The 25,070-nt window shown below is 43.3% G+C and overlaps 1 protein-coding gene across 1 annotated transcript in view; it reads right to left on the bottom strand.

Moving 5' to 3' along the window:
• The window catches only part of NHEJ1 (non-homologous end joining factor 1), a 77,587-nt gene that overhangs the window by 48,588 nt on the left and 3,929 nt on the right, over positions 1 to 25,070 (bottom strand). The window contains exons 4-5 of the mRNA XM_007445834.1: positions 17,668 to 17,806; positions 17,073 to 17,131 (exon numbers count right to left, since the gene is read on the bottom strand). Coding sequence (XP_007445896.1) covers positions 17,073 to 17,131; positions 17,668 to 17,806 — 198 coding nt within the window. The remainder of the gene's footprint in view (positions 1 to 17,072; positions 17,132 to 17,667; positions 17,807 to 25,070) is intronic.

Below are 25,070 nucleotides of genomic sequence, written 5' to 3'. Positions count from 1 at the left end.
AGCAGGAACACGTGACCAGATTTACTTTAATCAGGAGCTTCCATCTGGTTTCTTGTCCTTTCTTGAGTATCACCCCCCACTCTCCAGTGAGGGCTGTCGGGTAACCCAGGCAATAGTCCACATTTCTAACCCAAGGGCCATTTCTTATCTCTTACTTGAATTCCACCAACTCTGCCAATATTTACTTTTCTCCTCAATCCTAGATCTTTCAACCTGTAGAAACAATTTTGTGGCCTCCTAACAGAAGGCTAAGATAATGCTGCCCAAACACATGATCGATCTGTATAAGAAAGACCTCATAACTGGATGATAATGACAGACTAGCAAATGAACTGTATGAAAAACATCCCCTCCTTTTCTTTCTTTACCTCATTAAGTCACCTAGAGCCACAGTTTAAGGCTTAGAATCAATACCCTAAGGGAAAATCCTCATGGTCATTAACTTTATCTCTCGGCCTCACCATTTAACCTTAGAATTGTAGAACCTTGGCACTGGGAAAGAAACCTTTAATCCTCTAGCCCAGCCTTCCACCTGAGTGTCAGAGCTCTTTGGCATGACTTGGCAGTTGAGATCAGATTATTCCTTACTGCCTGAAATTTCCTTAAGAATTTATTTTTAGATTCATCCCCCATTGAACAGGTTTAGGGCGGGACCTCTATGTCCAATAAGGAATAGCTCAAACTCACTACGTCTTAAGGTTCTAGAATAATGCTACCCAGAGTGTTATCAACAAACTGGTCCTGGTCCATGGACTCCTTGTTACCAGCCCACACATAAGGTAAGTACAGAAATCAAGTGTAAGCATTTGAAAACTTTTATAGCAACCTGATATTGCCATTGACATCCAAACACATGTTCAGAGGACTCATCTCAATGAACAGGGTATAAACCAGTTTGAGTATTATTGGACTTGTCACATGTGGCACCTGCTGCATATGAGTTATGCACAGTAAGACCATGTGTCAGATTACTTTGAAAAGCACTGTTCTAGAAGGTTCCATGGGAAGAGAATAGGAGCGGTCTTGGGGTAGGAGGGCTAGCTCTCCTCCTCCCCCCACCTTCTGGGTACAAGAGAGCGAATCTGCTGCTGAGGATGAGGAACAGGAAGCTGCTCCCACTAAGCCACTGGCTGTGTGGGGTGAAGAGGAGGGCAGGAGTTGGTGGCCAGGTTATCAGGCAATAACAAACTCAGCATCCAAGCACGCGACTTCCAGCAATGCAAGGAGTTTCCTTTGTTTTGGGAAAACAAGAGCTGCAAGAAGCCTCTCCTTGACACGTTCTTGCCCGGCTTCGGGAGGAGCCCAACCACTCCTGACACACAAACAGGACAGTCCTGGCCAGTGAGAGACAAGCCAGTACCCTGACCACAACCCCTGTTTGCTTTTCCTTTTCCACCACTTCCTCAGTTGGAGGGCCACTGTGGGGCCATAGGGAGCTGCCAGCCTAGGTCACCACTCAAGAACTTCACCCCCAATGACCCAGTACCTACACCATATGACTCTTTCGATGCCCTTTCTACAGCCTACTTTCTCTCCCCAATATGGTACTTTTGGTCTGAGACCAAGGGCATCCTTCCCTAGAGTTGTAGGTAAAGCTAAGCCTCAGAGCACCACTCTGACAAAGGTCATGGTATGCTCTAGCAAACTATGCTATTTTAACTCTAAAACCAAGAAAATCAGCACCTATACAAGTGCCCAAGAAGAACAATATTTGAACTTTCAACAAAATGTTCTGAACAAGCATTTTTAAGTTATCTGAATAGTCACTTAATTATATTAGGTTCTCAGATTCAAGAACCCAGTTATCACCAAGACTAACATATATAAAACAATGCACCTCTTCATGATGCAGAATGTTGTCAAAACTAAACTTCTAGTAGCTAGCTAGGGAGTGAGGACCCAAGACCCAAACATCTGACACCACCTGGGAGTCTAGCTCTTGGGGTATAAACAGAGTAAGAGCATCAACCTCTCAGACTCACAGGAGAGCACCTTCTAAGACCAAAGACTTCGGAACATTTTCTCCAAGAGCACTGAGAAGTAGGGCTGGCAAGTCCTATTTATGACTTTACTATGATCAATCAAGAGCCTTGGGGACCAGGAAACCTTCCTGCCCTTCGGATTAATCAAGGGAGCTTACTCTTTACCCTGCTGGCTCAAGAGTCCAAGTTTCTATGAAGACTCATTTGTCCAGTAAGAGGAGGGGTGTGGCGGCGGGACTCCCCCCACTCCAGGCCTCCTTCATGCCAAAGAAGGAGGAAACAGAATAAGCAAAATAAAATTCATAAAGCGAAGCAGTAATTATGGTGTGGTCAACAAGAGGCTGTCCTCAGGCCCATCATTATGTGGCTAAATTTAACGCCCTGCGCGGCCAGGGGAGCCGTGCGCCCCGGGCACCGTGTGTCCACACAGACGCCAGCTTCGCCACCTTCACCCGCTCGACAGCCACCAGGGCTGCCAGAAAGCAGGTCACAATTTTTTTTATAGTCTGTTTACCAAGATGCTGTTTTTACTGCGAGGTTTCTCTCATTTTATCTTTTTCCCTTTTCCCCAAACAGACTGGCCTGTATTTTCTGTCCTGGTTTTTTTTTTTTTTTTTTTTTTTTTTTTTTCCCTCTCTCAGTACTATTTTCAGAACTCTAATTTTATATGGTATGTCCCTTTTTTTTTTTTTTTTTTTTTTTTGGTAAATATTTGCCATGACTAAGCCAGGCACATCCAGTTTAAAAGGCTCCATCCCACAAAACATCGGGTCTTTAATGATATGCATCTCATTAGCCTTCCCCATGAAAGGGGGTATAGAAAAAAAAAAAGCAACTTACAGACTCTCTCACTTTTTATATCTAGAGAGACCTATATTTATATATGAGGACAAGCTGGAAACTGACATTCTGAGCCTCGATATGAGGTTAGTACAATGGCCATTTGATTCAAGAGAGAGGAGCTATTGGTCTGTGTGTCAGCTGATTGCTAGTTGATCCAGGCGGTTCTGACCAGATCAGTACAGCCAGAAACAATGCTCGAACTTCTGAGATATCAGGGCTCACTAGACCAGGGAAACAAAACTCCGGGAAGTTCTCTGACACTAAATTTTCTAAAATGGAACAAAGAGAGTCAAAGGGGCACCGATATTTCCCTCCTCCATGGGGGAATGAAGTCAAAGAAAAGAACGCTGTGAGTTAAGAGAGCGCTGAGAGAGACCCCCCCCTTCCAGTTAGAACTTCATACCTCCCTTCACCAAAGGGCTTCTCCAGCTGGGCAAAGCCCCAAAATTGATGGGAGGATTTCTTACTGTACACGTTAGGTTTGACAAAAGGGGCCGTGTGTACATTTACTGCACTGAACAAAAGGCACGGCATCCAATACCCACTCTCCGAGGACTGATCTGTGATGCATTTAAAATCACCTTGATCCTCCAAGAGAGAGTCAGATGAGCCCCTACTATTGACAGTTTTCAATAAGAAATGTTGGGGGAGGGAAATAGATACATGGATTGAGACACCCTGAGTGGTTGCCGAAGCAGCATCTCATGGGGAGTCTCTACTTTGTTGGCATCACCAAAGGTCCAGAGTCTTTAACTTGGTTTCCATTGGTTAGTTTAGGGATAATCAGACTCTAGAGGATTAACTGATGCTAACTAAAATCATAAGAGACCAATTTAGAAATTAAAGTACCAATTTATTAGTTTACAAGATGAGGGCTATACTATTCCAGTGACTGATATATCTTCAGCTGATTTTTCCTGGGATGCTGAATAAACACTGAGAGTGCTACTTGCTAAACACAGAAAAAAGGCAAACACAGCAAATGACTTTATGTGATAGTTCATATACACTGCAGAAAAAACTAGCCATTCATCCTCATTCTACTCTAGCATTGCTTTGGCACTGTGCTAGACAAATTAATCAATTGTTACTCCTTGGCTTTTCTTTTCCTAAATTCTATACAACTCTGCTCCTCTGTTAGTACATCTCCTCAGACCTCATGAATTAACTATATAATTAACTATATAACAGTTTTTCTCAAATTGCTTGTAAGAGCCAAGAGATGTGCAAGACAAAGAGTTGGAAGAAAGGGATATGGGGTAAGAAATGAAGCGGTACTTGGGGCAGAGTTCTCTAGCCATGGACCACTTCCCTATCTCAAAATGAAGTTACGGGGCTTCCCTGGTGTCGCAGTGGTTTGAGAGTCTGCCTGCCGACGCAGGGGACACAGGTTCGTGCCCCGGTCCGGGAAGATCCCACATGCCGCGGAACGGCTGGGCCCGTGAGCCATGGCCGCTGAGCCTGTGCGTCCGGAGCCTGTGCTCCGCAACGGGAGAGGCCCGTGTACCGCAAAAAAAAAAAAAAAAATGAAGTTACGAGATAGTTACGAGTCTCCCTATTGCTCATAGATGGGTCTCAGTCTTGCCTCCTGCCCACAGAAAGTTCCAGGTGTAGCTGTGTAACATGCGGCAAGGCAATGGGACATGATGGAAGAACACTGGGCTGGAAGTTCAGAGCCCTGGGTCCTGGTGCTAAATTCTGGGTCCTGGTGCCAAAATCTACCACTATTATTCTACGTAAGAGTTCTTTTACCTTTGTAGGCCCTAATTTCCTCATAAGTAGAACAAAGAGGCTTGATATATCCTTAGATTGATAAAGTCCCTTCCAGCTCTTAAAACGCTATGGCTCTAATCTTCTGAACAAGACATCTGAGATGCCATAATTTCCTTCTTAAGGTACTAGCCTAGGCCCTTGAGATCTATAACCTCATCTCATAAGCAATATATTTACAAACAGCTGGGTGGATTACTTCTGTAGGTAGCTAATCTCATCTACTTTATATTGATTCTTATTTATCTCAGTATCAGAAGTGACCCCAAATTGGGGGGGATATTCTGCTTGAGACTTGCATCTCCTTAGGTACCCACTAAATTCAGCAGTTTCACTCTGCTCTTCCCCGGCTGCCGGGTACTACAGAAAACTAAATGCTAAGATGCTCATTGACTATTCCTTCTTTACACCGAGCAGTATCATCATCCTTGTCTCAAAGCTCCTCTTCATTCCTAGCTTCACTCACACCAAGTTGGAAGGAGTTCTTTGGAATAAATATTCGAAGAAGACAATGTACAGCATCAGAACTGCTTAGGCTTCAAGGGTAAGAGTAACAGATGCCAAAGAGCTTTTGAAGGATTCCCTCAAACCACCACACTTAGGGAGAGCCTCTCAGATTGTATAAATGAATAAAATCCCTAGACGTGTCTTTCCTTCGGCAGCTATTCACCGTACAAAATCCCTCTGAACTTGTAGCTCAAGATTCACCTCTTCCAGAAGTACCTTACCCAGACTAGCCTGGTATGAACCCCAGATCCCATCCAAATGAATCTATTTCTTCCTCCTCTCAGACAACATACATTTTATGTATTTAGAATATTCTTTGCATATGTGTAAACATGGTCTAATCTCTCTCTTCAAAAGTCCATCTTTCGGGGGCTTCCCTGGCGGCGCAGTGGTTGAGAGTCAAAGGCGGTCTCTTCAGGGGGTCAAGGAAAGAGTAGATGCTCTAGGTAACACAGAATGATGGGGCTGAGGGCTTCCCTGGTGGCGCAGTGGTGGAGAGTCTGCCTGCCGATGCAGGGGATCCGGGTTCGTGCCCCAGTCCGGGAAGATCCCACATGCCGCGGAGCGGCTGGGCCCGTTGAGCCATGGCCGCTGAGCCTGCGCGTCCGGAGCCTGTGCTCCGCAACGGGAGAGGCCACAACAGTGAAAGGCCCGTGTACCGCAAAAAAAAAAAAAAGTCCATCTTTCAAGGGCAGAAACCATGTTTTAACTTCTCAGTATGACTCCACGATGTTTAATATTTCACTGGTGCTTAATAAGTACTGTCCACACAGAGTTTAAATTTCCAAATAAAAAAACAAATAGACTAAAGATCACCCACACAGAATGAAAAAAATGCTTCCTGAGACTCCGGGGCAATTTCCCCTTCGACAATTCCCTTATGGGAGATAACAAGGATGCCCACGAATCCTGCTGTCTTGTTCCCTAAACATTGGACAGCTGAGCTGCCAACCTACAGGACTCAGACTCCCTCTCATGTTTCACTGTGGCTCATTATCCAAAACAGGTTTCACCCACAAGCGAAGGCCATCATAAGAGACCACTTTAGGTATAAGGCTATATAAAGTCAATAGATCAGGCAAAGCTTAAAGGTAAGTCGTTGGATACTTTTGTTTTCTCTCTTCCTTTCTATAACCAGAGACATTTACCAATGTGAGAAACTTCTCCAATGCCAAGACCTTTGAGCTACAAGCACTCATTATTGTGTACCTCCTACTACTGCGGTAGGTTCAGAAGAGGAAACAAAATGAGCAAGACAGTTTTGCCCTGATGGAATTTATCACCTAACAGGGGCGATAAGTACAGAAATTCTTATATACAAGGCCAAAGTGATAAGAGACACAGGAAAGATACAAAGCATTGTGGGATCTCAGAAGAGGGAAAGAATATAGCTTATACCTTGACTTCTGTCCGTTTCACTATTTCTAGCATAACAGAAACGTCACGGAACCATCTGATTCTCTTTTTAAGTAAGGAGAATTAAATGCCCTTGGAAAGAACTGCAAAATTCCTGGATGAAAAGGCTACATCCCCTGGGGAAAGAAGAGGAAAATAGACAGAAATCGAGTCATCTATCTTCAAAATATCGCCTGTGCCTTCATGCCACCCACAAATCCCAGAGGAAGGCCTATCCCCTCGCTTTGCTCCACTCCGTAGGTCCTTGCTTTCACACTGTCATTTTCTCTTCACCACCGTAAGTTTCTCCTTCTCCAGTGGCTTCTTTGTTTTCAAACACATATGTGTCTTCTCTTCTTTAAAGGGGAGTTTTGCTGGACCACTTCTAGCTCTCCAGCTAGCTCTCATTTCCTTTTCATTGTGAAACTTCCCGATGAGAGTTCTACACTTACTGCCTCCATTGCCTTATCAATCGGCCCTTCTTTAGCTGCCTATAATCTGCTGATATTGCCCAAGATTCCAAACTGCCTGGTGGTGATCTTTCCTCGGGCAGTCAGTCTAGTCTCTATCCAGCACGTGGCATGGTGGATGACCCTCCCTGGTGATGGGAAGAGCATGGGATTTGAATAGAGACAAATTCTGTGACCTGAAGTGACCCGAGGCAAATTACCTAGCCCTTGAGCCCCTGCTTCTTTATATTTAAAATGAGAATAATATCACCAACCTCATAGGTTTGTTGTAAGGATTAAAAGTTATAACTTAGCTGAAGCACCTACTGCTGTATCTAACACACGAGCAGTATGTACTTGATAACTGCTAGTTCCCCTTTCTTAGCTAATTTACTCCTCTATCCAGATTCTCTTCCTATCTCACGTTTCCTTCACTGGCTCCTACTACCTTCCAATTATGATTGTTCCCCAAATCTCAATCATTGGACTTCTGTTCTTTTCTCTATGCTGTTCCCAGCAAAAGATGCTTCCATTCTCATGCCTTCAAATGCTGCTCCTTTGTAGAACATTCCCAATTCTATTTCTAGAGGTCCTTTTTCAACCTAAGCTTCAATCCTATTTTTTTAACTCTTTCCTGAACATTCCCACTTGTATGTCCTATAATCAATTTAAATCCAACATGTACTGAAAAAGATTTTCATCTTATGTTTTTAAATTAACTCTAATTATATATAAGGCTTTTTTTTTTTTTAATAAGCTAAGGCATCGTTAAGTGGTCACACCGGAATGAATGGGCTTTTATGAAACCCCTCCTCTACTAGGGGACGACGAGGGAGACTCAACTGTGTGAATTGTGGCAAAATGTTCCAGAGGTATGTGAAGCTTATAGGTTAGACCTAAAAGGATTCGATATTTGCCAGAAATAAGGTATCAGTTATCACTGCCTCACTACTCAATTCTCAACTAAGTGGATTTCTCAGACCAGAGACTGAAACCAAATGAGAGACTAGCAGTGGATTTGGTGAAGCTAAACAGAAAAAAAGAAAAATAGTTTTCATTTTAGAAGAGTTGCTAACTTCCTTTGGATGAAATAAAGTGCACAGCCCCTGCGGCAGTGTCTGTTAAACTGTGTTAGCCAATCTGGGTCTAGATGTATCTAGACATGCAGGATTTAGTTTTCCACAGGCCCCTACAAACTCTGTTGTCTTTTATCCAGCCAGATACATGTTTCTCTTATATACCTACCCGCTGTAGTCATCTGAGTTTGTAATACCTGGTTTTGAGCGTTTTAGGATAAGAGAATTTAAATGTGATAAAGCCCTTTACTACTGGGATTCTCAGAATCAGAAAGCCCAACTTTTGGAAATGAGTAATTTTAACCCATTTGTATTCTCTCCATTGATTTCCTTTTTGTTTTCCCACAGATTTTTGGTGGTTTTTTTTCCCCTCAGACTTTTAATAAATTTTCTTTTGAAAGTATAAGCCCTTATAGAGCTTTGTAAAAGGAAAATAAAGAAAGAAGCCTTTTTATACATTCTTGGGGCAAAAAGAGAGAAGTGGTGACCCCTGGTAGCAGGGCTCAGTGGTGACTACAGGAATCCCAGTGAGAAAACCCCAAAGAGAAGGCAAAATTCAGAAGAAATATGGTTGAGAAACATGTGCAGCCATCCCTTCCTCCCTGGAGATTTTCATTCCAGACCTCAAATACTGGTGGACTTGTGTTTTAAATAAGGAAAACCATTCCTTTATATGCCCAAGATTAGATTTAATTGAGCCCCACCCATGATTTTTCCAGTCTGTCAATGGCACCACTATTCTTCAGATCACATAGGCAAAGCACTGACAGCCTAATCTTCCTAAAAGATCACTTTCATATGTCACTTCTCCAGTCAAAACTTCCAATGGTTTCCCACTCTCTATAACAGTAATTAACTGCAAGAAAGAAGCGCCCCATCTCCCTCCTAGGAGACGTGCCGCTGTTTGAAAATCACTGCATGTAATGATAGATGTTAATAACTGGACTGAAACAGGCAAATAAATGGATTACAGGCAGAAAAGAGCTAAAAAACATTTACCTTCAGAACAAAGCACCAATCTTCCAGGCCAGCATTTAAGGCCTCCCCACAACCTAGCCTCAAGTTATTATTTTGCTAACTTTATTTTCTACTAATCCTCACCCACTCTTCTTCTTATTTTACATCCTTTGCCCATGTGTTTCTCACCTAAAATGCCTTCCACATAGTTCCCTAGCAAAATCTGAAAGAAAGACTAAAGTCCAGTTCAAGTCATGCTTTTACAGGAAGCTTTTCCCAATCACTCCACTACTGTGGCCCCTGTAGCCATTCATTAAGTACAGCAAGCTCTTTGATGGCAATATTGCCATTTATGCTCATAATACATACGCACAACACTGAATACTGTAAGGATGAACTAGCTGCAAGTCTCGCGAGATCAGAGGACTGACACACACAATCGTGTGGAGGATGTTCTCATGCATCTAGACTTATCCTTCTTTATGACGCCCATGGCGAAAACTGAAAAAAACATCCTCTGAATGCTATGTCTTCCTCTACATATTGAAAAACAGATATATGGCAGAGGAGCAGCCCTTCCAGCCTTGGAAGTAGAGCCCAGAGAGAGGAAAGACTGAGGAAGGAAGAAACTTAATAACTTACTTTGGGTTCTATGACTAATGTTCTTTCCAGGATTTTGTCAGGTTCTTATTCCTTTGGTTTTTGAGATATTTAATTTCTTAACTGGCTCTAAAAACAGAGGTTCTAGGATCTCTCAGCAATAAAAGATTCAAGGTTTATACTTCATCCCCAAATTGGGACTGTCTCCCAGTAAACTAAGTGTCAAAGAAACAAGGCAGGTAGTAGAATGGCAATCTGACAGTGGTCTTCTCCTTAGGCTACTCATCTATTTACAGTAGGGCTGTCTAAGTCTCAGGCTACCAACAGGTGATGGTTTCATGGCCTATTCATAAGACAGTAAAAATAAGGAAGAACGGGAAGATATGATTCCTTCATCCATCAACAAATACTTCCTGAGGGCCAACTGTGTGTGGAGGCACTGCTTTAGGCACTTGGATAGACCAGCACGCAAAACACACGTCCTTGTCCTCATTGAGTTTATACATTCGGGCAGGGGGAAGACAGACCATAAACCATAAGCACGATAAAATAAGTAAATTTGATGGTAATATGGAAGATAAGTGCTACAGCAAAAAAATAAAAAGTAGGGCATGGTACAGTGAAATGGGAGTGCCAGGTGCAGAGGGGCAGGGATGTGGCTTACAATCTTAAATAGGATAATTAGGGTAAACCTACTGAGAAGGTGACATCTGAACAGAGACATGATTGTAGTCCATGTAGATATGCCGGCACATTTCTTGACATGCCTCCCCTTAAGAGGTGGAGCTTAATTACCCTTTTCCTGGAGTGTGGCCTGGACTTAGTGACTCACTTCTAACGAAGAGAATATAACAAGATGGTGATAAGGTGTCACTTCTGAGATTAAGTTATAAAGAGACTGCAGCTCCCATCTTGGTCTTGGTCTTGGTCTCTCAGCCTCTCGGATTATTGGCTCTGGAGGAAGCCAGGGCCGTGTCATGTGAGCGGCCTTATGGAGAGGCTATGTAGCAATGAAATGGCACCTCCTGCCAACAGTCACATGAGAGAGCTTGGAAGTGAATTCTCCAGCCCCTTATGATGACTGCCTTTCCAGCCGAGATCCTGACTTGCGGTTTCAAGGGAAACTCTGAGCCAGAATCACCCAGCTAGCCGCTTCTAGATTCCCGACCTTCAAAACCATGTGAGATAATAAATGTTTATTGTTTTAAGCCACTAAGTTTTGGAGTAATCTGTTATACAGCAATAGATAACTAATACAGACAGAAAAGAAGGGAGGGATTTGGCCATACAAATATCTGAAGAAAGAGCATTCCAGGCAGAAGGAATAATAGGCGGTGTAAAGGCCTAAAGGAGGTGATGCTTAGAGTATCAGAAGACCAGCAAGAGGCCAGTGTGGCTGCAGTGGAGTGGGAGTGGGGGGAGAGGGAGCAGATGAGGTCAGAAAGGTAATAAGATCCAGATCATGTAGGATTTTGTAGGCCATCATAAGGTCTTTGGGTTTTACTCTATAAATGAAATGTGAAGCCAGCTTTGAGCGGGGGAGTATCACGATGTGATTTTTGTTTTAATAAGATCACTTTGTTGGTAATGGGCCCAGAAGGGAGGAGAAGTAGCAAGAGGGATACTAATAAAGAGGTTAATGCAAAAATGTGGGTAAGAGACGATGGTGGCTCAGACAAGAGTGGTAGCAGCAGAGGTGAAATTACAGGTGTACTTTGAAGGTAGAGCCAAGAGGCTGATAAACTGGATGTAGGATGTGAAAGGACAGAAGTCAAGGATGACTCCAAGGTTTTTGGCCCTAGCAAGTAAATGGATGAAGTTTCCATCAACATGGGAGGGGGCTTTTAGAAAAGCAAATTTGGGGGTTAGGATTAGGAGTTCAGTTTTGGACATGTTGAATTTGAGATGCCATTAGACTTCCATGTAAAAATGTTGAGGAGGCAGTCTGAAGTTAGGGGCAAGGTCTAGAATTAAGATTAAACTTGGGATTCATCAACAAGATGATATTTAAAGCCATGGGACTAGATGAGATCACTAAACGAGTGAAAAAAAGATCAGAGCATCACGGACTGAGTCCTAAGGCACTCCAACATTAGGAGGTTAAGGGACAAGAACCAGCAAAAGATTCTGAGAAGGAACAACCAATAAGATGGGGAGAAACAGGAGAGTATTGCTCTGTGGAAGCCATGTTAAGAAAGTATATTGAGGAGAAGGAACTGACAAGCATTATAAAGGAAAAACCTAAATGGGAAAGGATTAGCCAACTCGATTGTCCTCTGTCTCCCTACCCTTCTTTTCATTTCCACATCCTCCCTGATGTCAAATTCTACAGCAGTGGTAAGTACAGGGGGCTGTGGGGCTAGCAGTGTAGTGTACTTATCCCTGGAGGAAGGAGAGCAGACTGAGAAAAGGAAAAACTGTCATGGAAGACTCACAAAAGGGATGACACCAGTGCAGAGTTGGGAAAATTGAACAGGAGTTTGGCATGAGGACAAGAGAACACCAGGCAAATGGATCATGAGACGTACAGGCAGGAAGCTGTCAATACTTGAACATGATGAAAGGGTGGGGTGCTACTGGGGAGTGACAGAAGGTCAGGCTGAAGAGGTCAGCAGGATCAAATCATGAACCATCTTGTGTGGCGTGCAAGGAGTTTGAACTTTACCCTGCAGCCTGTTGGGAACCACTTAAGGAATTGAAGCGAGAGAGTGACATCATCATGTTCCTGTTTTAAAGAGATCACTCTGGGGCTTCCCTGGTGGCGCAGTGGTTGAGAATCTGCCTGCCAATGCAGACGACACAGGTTCGAGCCCTGGTCTGGGAAGATCCCACATGCCATGGAGCAACTGGGCCTGTGAGCCACAATTACTGAGCCTGCGCGTCTGGAGCCTGTGCTCCGCAACAACAGAGGCCGCAATAGTGAGAGGCCTGCGCACCGCGATGAAGAGTGACCCCCACTTGCCACAACTAGAGAAAGCCCATGCACAGAAATGAAGACCCAACACAGCCATAAATAAATAAATAAATAAATAAATACATTGTGTATAAAAAAAAAAAAAAAAAAAAAGAGATCACTCTGACGTAACTTCAAGTTCAACTGGAGGAAAATGTAGACAAGTTAGGAAGCTGTGGCATAGTCAAACCAGAAACGGGGTGGGGAATGGCTAATCTAAAGCAATGGAAGCCGGAATAGAGAAGAGCAGATTCAAAAAAGGGTTAATAAGTTATAGGCTCTGGAGTAAGGACAAAGAGAAAAGGGGATAACTCCCAAGTTTCTAGCTTAGAAACTGAATGGATAATGGTACAATTCTCCAAGATAAGGAATATAGAAGAAAACTGGGTTTGGGGGGAGTAGATGATTAATTTTGGACACGTTTAGGGTATTGCATTTGGGACATCCAGGTGGGAATGTCAAATATGCAGAAAGAAATATGGGCCTGAAACATAGTGGAGATATAAAACTGGTACTCAGTGATAGCTGGAACTGGGTTCTGGATGAGATCACCCAGAGAGAAAGAGAGTGAAGCGTGGGAGGATGGAGGACCCAATCCTGGGTAACACTAAAGGGAAAGGATGGAGAGCCAGCCAAGGAAACCAAGTAGAAGCTGTCTGTGAACTTAACAGGATAGCAATTTTCAGGTTAAAGAACTCTGCATCTTCCCCAGGTGTCTTTGATATAAGCTCCAGCTTCATAAGAACAGCAATGAATATCTTCATAGCTTGAAGTCTCTGCTCTAGAATCAGGCTGCAACCAGACAGGGGATGAAAATACTAACTAAAACTAGACAGGACACAAAGGCCATGGCTACATTTAGGATGCTGAGTCAAATCAATGTGAACTATAGTTGTAGAACTATAACTGTATGATAGAAATTGGTTAAGATATTACACGGAACAGATTCTTTAAGTCTTACAAGGCATTCAGAAAGCAGTAACGGGAGTGACTGCTATGCTGAATATTCTCCTCTGAAGATAGAGAAGGAGAGAACTGCAAAAATCTCTATCTCTGCTAAGGCCTCCCTCCCCGAGGAAGCCAACTTCACGCAACTGCCCAGGTTTCGGTGTACAGGGCTGATTCCCAGCCAGGGGTTGCCAGCTGCAGAGGGCGGGGCTCTATTTTGGGCTGCCTGCTGTCCCTGAGCCCAGCCGCGTCTGGTTTGAGCAGCATGCAGCCCCAGTGACTCACACACCCATGCAAACCGCCTGTGGCTCGTGGCATGGCCTCGGAATGCCAGCCTTAGGCCAGCTCCCTCCTCACCCCATTACACTGGGATAAATAAATAAAGAGCACGCCAGCAGCCGTACAGCCTGATGGCAACCAGATGAAGAGAGGGAGGCACGGATGCTGCCAGGGGAAGGAACTCCCTCCAGTGGACCCTGCTGAGCGTGGGCCATGCCAGCCCACTCATCCTAAACTTCCTCTTTAACACTGTTCATACTGGCATGTAGTAATAGCCCCCAATTCCTTGACTGGTCTTCTATTCCTAGCCCCTAGTCCTAGGAAATGCTCTACATGGGGATGTTGCCTTCTGTGAGAATAGGGCCAGGCCTGACTTGCATGGGCACTGCCAGGAATCCCCCTCTAGTTAGGCCACCATCGATTGGCCCCCTTGGGCTCCCTGGAAATGAAAATCAGGCTCCTAAGGGGAGAGGAAAAACAAAAGGACTAAATATGGAGAAGCAACCCCTGTTCGATCCTTAAATATTCTTCCTGGCCTTAGTATCCTAGAAACCTCCCATCCTACTGCCTCCTGTGCCCTATCTCGATGGCCTCTTGCCTAGCAATAGTCCTAACGAGAAGCAGGAAAAACAGACCCCAGGCACTGACCGCATGGCCCTCTGACATCAGCCCTGGCCCCCCTGCACCTTCATCCCGAGCTCTCTGTCCCTGGTTTGTTTATCTTCCTATGTTGCTTATTTTGATGGCACATCCTTTCATCTCAGTCTTGGGTGACCCCGTGACCCTTCTGTGTCCTGTTTGTAGGACCCCAGGCAAGCAGAGTAACTGAAAAGATGCACTGGCCATAAGAAATGCTGCAGTCCCGGTAGGAAACCTTTCAGTTCTAGCAGTTCTGCAGGACATTCCGAGGACAGGGCAGTGATCCCAGAGGTCAAAAGAATTCTACATTATCCTAGCCCTTGACTCTCCTCTAATTTGTGTGTACGACCAGTAAAAGTAGCAAAACAAAATAGGGATAATCCTAGACTACGAGTCAAGAAGTGTGGATGGTCCGAAACATACAGCTACCACCATATGACCTTAGGCGAGTCACTTAACCTCTCTGAGGCTCAATTTCTTAATCTATGAAATGGAAAGCTACAACTATCTATCGTCCAGATCCTTTCCAGATATAATAAAATTCTACAAGTCTATGCAGTTTGGATGTGATCCACCCAGAACCTAGAGGACCAGAGTTCTTGAGGTAGTTGGTTGCAAACACCAATCCCCTTCCTGGGCTAGCGCCTGTATTCCATATGCTTTCTCATTCAGTTCTGCAGTGTTCCTCCACCCCAGGAGCATGAAAGAAATGAGACTTCAGTTCTACAAATGAGAAAATAGAGGATCTGAGAGAAGTGATCTATCCAAAGCCGCAAAATAAATCAGGAGAATAACTGAAGATCCCAAATATGGGTCTAACAAGCAATACTACATCCACAGCCCACACCGCCACAATTTTCATAAAATCCCTCCAGTGTAGGTTAATCAACATATTCACCCACAAACTCATTGAGAACCTATTACTTCTAAGCACTATGTTTGGTGCTGCGAACATAGAAACACATTCAACGTGGTCCTTGCCCTCAAAGAGTCCATAGATCAGTGGAAAAAGATAGTCTTGCAGACGTACAAACAGCATCATGACAAAGTTATAACTAGTAAAATAGAGGCATGAACCAAGGCACTATAGTAGCAGGAAAGAAGGATTATCTTTACAAGGACAGTCCGGAAAGGTCTCCCAAAGAAGCTGAAGCTGACACTTGAAAGATTAATAGAAGTTTACAAGGTAGATAAGACCAGGGCACTGGGCATTCTAGATAAAGGAACAATGTGTGCAAAGACACAAAGGCTAGAGAAAACAGCATTTTTGGTAATTCAAAGCCATTCTGCATGGCTGAAGCATAAAATACACAGAGAAAAATGTTGAGAAACCAAGCTGGATACGTATGCAGGCACTAGATCAGGAAGGGACCTCCCTGCTGAGCTAAGAATAAGCCTCTCATTGTTTGACTAAGGGGCTGAGGTAGGAAACTAGTATGCCATCCCAGCCTACATTAACCTCCTTAATACCCAAACCTCTGAGAGAAAGCTATCTGAGAGAAAAATGGCCTAGGAAATCTCTCTCTGTCACAAGTTTAGGTTTAATGATCTCTCTTTCCCCATGAAGACCTGAAACCTATTCTGCTTCAGGACTTAGCAACACATGCTTTCCTTCTCCTCCAGAATTACAACTGCTTCAGTAGATGGACTGAGCGCTCAACTCACATGTTTTGTTCTCAATGTTAAGACCTCAAGCATCATGAGTTTACTGCTCAGTCAATGGACAAAGGCAGAACAGAAGGTTCCAAATCACCTGCTTTTTGCTCAGCCCTGTGAAAAGCACTAATTTCAGGTTCAAAAGAAGTAGGAGTCACAGTCCCTGCCCACAACAAGCTTACAAATTAGCCTAGAAGACAAGACAGAAATATAAATAATCTATACATAACACAATATTATAACAGCATTATTTACTTACACAATAAAGTACCAACCTGGGTAACACGTATAATTAGAAAATAGTGCAATAATACTAGGGTACTAACTGTACAACCAACAAGTCTCAGAAGAGTTAGAGAAAAAGATCAATATTGACTGGGATTATCAAAGGTCACTACTATTAATATTACCCCTGCTTGGCATTTAATAGATGTTTCTTTTGGCCAAGCTCAATCCTTAGAAGGGAAACCTAGGCAGGAGCTTCTGACAGGCCACAATTATCTACTCCCCATTCATTCCTTTGCCAGTCCCCTTGTATAAACACTGTGATTTTCCACAGCCTACTGTGCCCACAAGACAGTCCCCAAATGGTAGCCCTGTGCTTTTCACCTTCCTCTACTGTGGGATGTCGAAGGGGCCCAGACAAGTAATAATGACTAGCCCCCCCGCTCCACAATCCAGACCTGGGATCAGATCTCAGCAAGCAAAAATTTAGTAACTGGTCAACCAAGGTTTCCAAGAGAATTCCAAACAAAATCCCTAGGTACCTTAGCAGAGATGTTTTACAAATGTTAATCAGCTCACTTTTGCCTTTTACATCTTTCCCCCTACTTCTCCCCATCTTCCCCAGGTACATCTTAAGCTTTATCAGACTTTCCATAGGTAACTTTTCCACAGAAAGGGCTCTCCAACAATGCAAGCAAACCTAACACCCAAAATGCAAGTCACCACTCAGGCACCTGGAGAGAGGAAGTAAAGCAAAGCTGCACGAGGAGAAAGGAAATAACAAATACTCTACCTCTACCATAAATTGTTCCAAGAAGGAATTCTCTTCAAATGGCTCTGTCTTCAACCGATCTGTAACAAGAAGGGAGGCAGAAAAGAAATATGAGTCTTAGAATGAGTTTCCTACCTGTGAGATGGAAAGGGAACAGAGCCCAGGACTTCTTGGGAAAGAGGATAAAGATGCAACACCCAGAGACACCTAGTCCAGTGGGAGAAGAGGACAAACGGGAGGAGCAAAGGGTGATTAGCAATAAATGACAGGTTCAGTGGCAGCATGCGCTCTAGAAGGTTTTCCCACCACAAAGACAGGTGAAATTGAATTTTTATTCTGAGGTCGCAGCTATGCAGCTTCCTAAAGTCCCAAGTCATTTTTCCCTCATGCATTGCCTAGGGCATGTCTGGACTCAGTTACAGCTTCGATTGGATACTTGGGCCCCAGCCAGGTACTTGACGCAAAAGAAGTGTCATCTAGTCTCCAGTCCTGGTCAGCACCCAGCACCCACCCTCGGGAAAGCACCTCCCTAATGCAAATGAGTCTCCCCCTTTGCTAAGCCTCTTCGACTGTCTGTACCACTCCCGACCCAACTCCTCAAACAATGTCCTCTCACCTCGGCTCAGCGTAGCCCCACTCTCCTGGTAGTCCTGGATCTCTAGATCTTTCATACGAAGCAATGTTGCTAGGTCCCTCACCTGGCACTGCAGTGCCAGACTCATGCCCATCAGAGGACGAATCAAATGTTGGGAGACCTTCCATGGAAGAGATACCAATTAGCCAACAGATAAACATAAAGTACTCCCTAACAGTGTATAAGGTACCAGGAAAAAATACTGAAAAACAAATGTTTTCACAGGAACTTGTATTTTCATAGTCAAGCAATCCATTTACATGAATGTAAACACAAATATAATAAATAAGTATATGAAAGAGGTTCAAGGATTTTCTTTGTGGCACAGATAAAAGGATGGGAAGAATAAAGGAGAACATGTATGAGTAGATAACCTAGAGCTGTGATTTAGAGAAGGATGTGGGCTTCCCTGGTGGTGCAGTGGTTGAGAGTCCACCTGCCGATGCAGGGGACACGGGTTCGTGCCCTGGTCCGGGAAGATCCCACATGCTGCAGAGCGGCTGGGCCCGTGAGCCATGGCCGCTGAGCCTGCGCGTCCAGAGCCTGTGCTCCACAGCGGGGGAGGCCACAACAGTAAGAGGCCCACGTACCGCAAAAAAAAAAAAAGAGAGAGAGAAAGATGTGATATAGGTGATAAGAGGTAAGTGTGGACTCAACTCTCAGCAAAAACTGAGATGAAAGCAGAAGATCCAAGTAACCTCCAAGCAAGTAGGTGCAACTAAAACAGAGTATGCTCGCTGGAGTGTAATAGAAGACAAATATCAACAGAAAGTATAGAACTGTGAAAGGGAAATCAGACCCAGACACCAATTATGAACCATTTCAGGGCTGATGATAGCCCAGAATGAGGCCAGAGTTTCCATCTGTTCCCACAAATGCAGCAAAGTCTAAGGTCACTGTTGTACTAGAAGCAAGCCAGTCACCAAGAGACCAGCCTAGGAAGGAATAAACCACCCCTCCACACAGCTTGCTCTTAACCAGAGGTAAGAAGGATGTAAGCATGGCTACACTGCAGCGCAGCTAGAGTGATGTTCTCACATGATAATGCATAGCTATATAGAATAACCATTCCATTCACCTATACAAGGTGTCCATTAGCCATCAAAAAAATTAGCTAAAATCGATAATTTGTGGCTGGGGGATATTATGAAAGTTCCTTTCCCTTCCCCCAAGGAGATGAACTAAAGGAGGCAGTGAGAAGAAACGCCCTAGATCAGAGGTCAGCAAACTTTCTGTAAGGGCCAGAGAGTCAACATTTTCAGCCCTGTGGCCCATATAGTCCCTGTCACAATATTCAACTCTGCTGTTGTGGCAAGAAAGCAGTCATAGAAAACATGTAATAAATGAGGGTGGCTGGGTTCCAGTATAACTTTACAAAAATAAGCAGCAAGCCAGGTTTGGCCTGTTGGCCATAGTATGCCAACCTGTACCCTAGACCTAAAAAGGGTAGCTTTTAGACAAGAAGCCCCACAGAGGCTTGAAGTGAGGAAAAGGTACTAAAGTGGCCCATAAGATGTGCAAGCCAGACTCATCTGGATCAGGATCAGAAGTCTGGACTCTTCAGAGTTGTATGTTTTCATTTCCATTAATTTTCTAGTACAACTTATTACTAAAGATTTCAGGTGTATTGTGGCTCAAACTAACAGGAAATGACTCTTTTTCTCTAAAGATAGAGTAGAGGAGAAGACACTGGGTGTGTGTTAGGGTTGCGGGAGGTTAGGGTTTAGTGGCAGCAGCTTTTGCACCAGCACTAGGACCCAAGAAACGCAGGGTAACAGTGCAGAGTGGAAGGCCGGCAATCAGGTCCAGCTATAGACACCCGTCACTTCTTTCTGTCACATAGCACATCCCAACCTAGAACTGTCTCCCAGCTCAGTCCTTAGTATAAAATTAAACCTCCAGCAAGTACTGTTCAGACTGTGACAGAAGCTCTGCTTCTGGAAAATGTATCTGCTCTAGACTCAACTCTCTTTCTTAGGAATTGTTTTAAGTTTGCTCCTTCTCAAGGGAGATCAGGAGGAAAAATAGGTGAATACTTGTATGAAAGCAAGCCAGTGTTTGGTGAGTTGAATTGAAAATAATTGCCACTGCTAACCAAGCAGCATCACCATCCATTTGCTGGCAGCACTCAAATAACAGAAATTCCTAGAGTTAATAACCAACCTTTCTCTGGGGGCTACTTTCACAGCAATTCCTTTGAGTAGTGGTAACAGTAGTGATAACAGCATGAAACATGATGAGAAACAGTTTTTAATCAATGCTATGCCTAATTAAATGTGGTAATTATTGAAATTATTGATAGGACTCCAATGTCTATAGAGCACTTTTTAAAAGCTTTTTATCCTTAAATATTTCAACTTCTCAAATAATTTCATAGGATTGGGTTACACCACTCTGACTTATAGGGGTATAACTCATTTCAAATTTAGTTGAACCCTAACTTAGATCAATTAATTAGAATAAAACATTGTGGCTGAAGCAACAGATTTCAAAGCAAATCCACAGACACTACAAAGAAAAATCTTGAAGTGCTTTAGGAGGCTGGGACACTCCCTCCCCTTCATTTACAGACAGCAACATATGAAAAGATGCAGTTCAATAAATCAATTCAACAAATACCTACTGGGTGCTGAATACACGCTCTGACCCTGTGAGGCTTCTGCCCTCAAAGAGATCACAACAGTTAAGGAAGTCAGGAAGTGTGCTGGATACAGAACAGGAGTCGCCAATCTTCTCCAGAGGAAAAGCTATTTATAATTTTCCCCAGCATCTTCAGATTTCCCATAGAAATGTTCATAAGTCATAGGCAGAAGAGCAGGATGGCAGTTACCAATCCCAAGATGAAACGTATCATGTTTGAATATAATGAAAAGAATAGTAGATTGGGAATTAGGAGACCAAGATTCTAGCCTAGGCTCTCATAGCACCTAGATGTGAAAATGGCTTAACCCCAAGTACTCTCATGGTCCTTGTCTTTTTTATTTTTATTTTATTTATTTATTTTTAAAATAAATTTATTTTATTTATTTATTTTTGGCTGCATTGGGTCTTCGTTGCTGCACGCGGGCTTTTTCTAGTTGTGGCGAGCAAGGGCTACTCTTTGTTGTGGTGCGCAGGCTTCTCATTGCGATGGTTTCTCTTGTTGCGGAGCACGGGCTCTAGGCGCGTGGGCTTCAGTAGTTGTGGCTCGCAGGCTCTAGAGCGCAGGCTCGGTAGTTGTGGTGCACGGGCTCAGGTGCTCTGCAGCATGTGGGATCTTCCCGGACAATGGCTCGATCGCCATGTCCCCTGCATTGGCAGGCAGATTTTTAACCACTGAGCCCCCAGGAAAGCCCCTTGTCTTTTTTTAAGAAGATAAATTATGGAGTTGGACTAGTTGCTCTCACAGGCCCACTATAATGCTAAGGTTAAGTAATATTACACATGTTCTCTTATTTAATCCTCACGTCTCTGTGGTAAGGTCAGGATTGGTATCACCATTTTACAGATGAAGAAACTGAGTCTCATAAAAATTCAGTAACTTATCCAAGTTAATACAAGTAGTCAAAGTGATGGGGCTGAGTTACAAATTCAGGTCTGCCTGTGCTCCTTCTACCACCAAAAAAACCTTCAGATGTGACTCCTGGGAATCATAATCTGGCCAAAGAGGTGACAAATTTGAAACTCAAAATATGGAATATAAAGAATTACACTAGAAAAAAAAGATAAGAATAACAACAAAAAAGAATTACATTAGATACTAGGAAGTATAGACAGTGGGAAGGAGGAGGGGGTGATGAAGAGAAGTTGGCCAGAAGTGGAAATGGGCTTAGTGTTAGAAAGCTTTGTATATTCCATAATATCCTTCAGAGACATAGAAAGTATTACATTATTGGGCTTCCCTGGTGGCGCAGTGGCTGAGAGTCCGCCTGCTGATGCAGGGGACACGGGTTCGTGCCCCGGTCTGGGAAGATCCCACATGCCGCGGAGTGGCTGGGCCCATGAGCCATGGCTGCTGAGCCTGCGCATCTGGAGCCTGTACTCTGCAACGGGAGAGGCCACAACAGTGAGAGGCCCACGTACTGCAAAAAAAAAAAAAAAAAAAGTATTACATTATTAATGTGAATGTGGTAGGGAGTGTGGGGAAATAGGTACTCTCCTACTCTCCGACATGACTTGGAGGAGTCAAGCTGCACAGTCTCTCTCTCTGGAAGACAGCACAACATTACGTTAGCGAGATCAAAGATGCAAATACTCCTTGATTCAGCTATTCCCCTTCTAAGAATTTACTCACACATTTACACATAGAAAAAGTAAATGCAGGGCTTCCCTGGTGGCGCAGTGGTTGAGAATCTGCCTGCCGATGCAGGGGACGCGGGTTCATGCCCTGGTCTGGGAAGATCCCACATGCCGCGGAGCGGCTGGGCCCGTGAGCCATGGCCGCTGAGCCTGCGCGTCCGGAGTCTGTGCTCCGCAACAGGAGAGGCCACAGCAGTGAGAGGCCCGCGTACCGCAAAAAAAAAAAAAAAAAGTAAATGCAGGATATTCACTACATATAAAAACAAAAGAATGGAAACAATTTAAGTGTCTACTAGCAGCAGAGCAATTAAATACACGTTGATAAACTCATTCATCAAAATGCTATGTTGCCATTAAAAAATATTAAGGCAGGTCTTCTAAATGTATTGCTGTGAATGATTTCTATGTTCTAAAACTAAGTGAAAAAAGCAAGGTACTGAACACTGTGAACAGAATGCTGCCATTTGTGAAAATACATATATCTAGATATGCATTTGACAATAGAAGTATATTCATATATACTGATATATACACACACTGATATATATATGTATATATACATACATATACACACACATATATATGTGGCTTTCCTTGAGAATTCACAAGAAGCTGACAGCAGTAATTGCTTTAGAGAAGGAAAATGAGGGAGTGGAAAGGGAGTAGAAAGAAGACCTATTTCTTCCCTACATACCCTTAAATGCTATTTGAAGTGTTTGCCTTTTGCATGAGTTACTCATTCAAAAAGAATTAAATAAAAACTATGACAAGAATGAGTAACAAACAAAAATTATGACTGTGTGACCTCATAGACACACACACAAGCCTGAAATAGTATCCGCCTACATCCTCACCGGTGTCCACTGGCTCTAACTTTTTCCCTATAAAGCTTCCTCAGGTACAGGGATTTCCCTGGGATGGCATTCTTCTTCTTTTAATAATATACCTTGAAGCATAATTATTAATAAATTGTTCTCCCCATGGCCAACCAAGATTCATTCCACTCTAAACACTGTTGCCTCTTTTTATTTATTTATAATTTATTTTATTATTTTATTTTTTTGGCTGCATTGGGCCTTCACTGCTGCGTGCGGGCTTTCTCTAGCCGTGGCGAGTGGGGGCTACTCTTCATTGCAGTCCGTGGGCTTCTCATTGCGGTGGCTTCTCTTGTTGTGGAGCATGGGCTCTAGGCGTGCAGGCTTCACTAGTTGTGACACACGGGCTCAGTAGTGTGGCTCATGGGCCCTAGAGCGCGGGCTCAGTATTTGTGGTGCACGGGCTTAGTTGTTCTGCGGCATGTGGGATCTTCCCGGACCAGGGCTTGAACCCGTGTCCCCTGCATTGGCAGGCGGATTCTTAACCACTGCACCACCTGGGAAGCCCCTGTTGCCTCTTTTTAAATTGCAGCTCTCTAATTAGAGGAATTTGCCTAGAATAGCTAGGTTTTCTTCACCCATTACTTTCAATTATAATATCATTATACAAGTGTTCTTTACTGTATTCTTTTGAAAGAAAAAACTATTAGAGCCCATCAGCTTCCAACAAGAACTGCCTCCCCAATCTCACTCTTCTGAATCTCCAGGGCTGTGTGATATAAAATGAGAGTAGCTATTGCTAGGGCTTCCCCAAGGCTGCCCAAAAGTTTTGGTGTCATAACAAGAATTATTGAGGGAACAGTGCCTCCTGGTGTTACTTAGAAAAAGTTACAGGGGTATTGAACAAGATAAATTCTACCTAAAGCAAGGTGGAAATTTTCACAAGAAGTTCAATTAAAATCAACAAAATTGAGTGATTATTTGCTAAGCACTGTTAATGGGCCTTAAAAATTCAGAGGTTAATGTTCTCCGAACACTCAAGACTAGCTTGGGTCAAAAATACTAGATCAAAAACAGGGAACAGTTTATTGAAAAGCACTTTGTTCCATCACCCTATTGTTGCCAAAGCATCACACTACCTCTGGGAAACTAAAGAAGGGAGACAGGAAATGATGCCCACTTGTCTTCAGGTCCCTCTGCTGATAAACCTACAACCTTAGGACGCCCAAAGACGACCCTATCCTCTAATGCTAAAACAAGCTCTGTTTATATAAAAGGGTAGAAGGACAAGCAGAAGTAATTCCTGCAAACTAGTTCTTCACTCTCAACTAACTAATTGCTAATAAAAGCTCTTGGGGCCTAGAAAGCTACAAGTGAGCAGAGGACATTATCTTCCGAGTCCGTGAAAATGGGCTCTTGAATCAGACCTACCTGGGAGTCAAATTCCAGCTCATTCATTTATAAACTGGATGACTTTGGACAAATTACCTTCAATCTCAGCTTGCTACTCTGAAAAATGGCAATAATATTTATCTTGCAGGACAGGACAGTTGTGAGGATTAAATGACAAGATAATGTTCAGAAAGGTACTCAACACTGGTATATAGCCTACCCTACTACCAGAGTGATCTTGATAAATTACAAATTGGATCGTGTTAAACCCCTGCTTAAAGTTTTTCAGTGAATCCCTGTTGCCTTTGGGGTAAAATCCAAACTCACTAGAATCCTTCAAGATCTGGCCACTGTCTACCTTATTTCTCACGGCTCCCTGTAGTCATGAAGTTCCCCCACTTGCCCCACACTTATACATCTCCACACCTCTCAGAATGCATTCATGCCTAGAATGATCTTTTTATTTTCTCCCAGTTATTTCCTACTCATCTTCAAAACTCAGCTCAGAAACTATCTCTTCAAAAAGGTTTTTCAGATCCTCAATCATCCTGGGCTTATCTCAATCAAAGTATATACCATAATTTATCCTGTTTCCTGTCTGTCTGCCTTCTCATTAGATTATGAACTCCAGAAACAGGCTATATTGTTTTAGATCTGGACACCCGACAATTAGCCCATAGTAGATGCTTAATAAATGTTGAATAAATCAAGTAACGAATAAAGATACCTGGTAAAGCATGTAGGCCCAAACTATGCTCCTTTTGTAAGGAAAGAATGTACCAGTCAAGAAATCTTTTTGCCTTCTTTCTAGTCAAGGAAAGTTTTCTAATTGGAGACAAATGTCAAATGGGGTTTACCAAAAAAAAAAAAAAAACAAAAAACACCTAAAGCTTCATTTGA

Source organism: Lipotes vexillifer, unplaced genomic scaffold (genome assembly GCF_000442215.2).
Source record: "Lipotes vexillifer unplaced genomic scaffold, Lipotes_vexillifer_v1.1 scaffold965, whole genome shotgun sequence".
In the NCBI taxonomy this organism is placed as follows: domain Eukaryota; kingdom Metazoa; phylum Chordata; class Mammalia; order Artiodactyla; family Lipotidae; genus Lipotes; species Lipotes vexillifer.
Note: the sequence above shows the minus strand (reverse complement) of the source record. Positions and strands in the feature narration are given on the sequence as shown.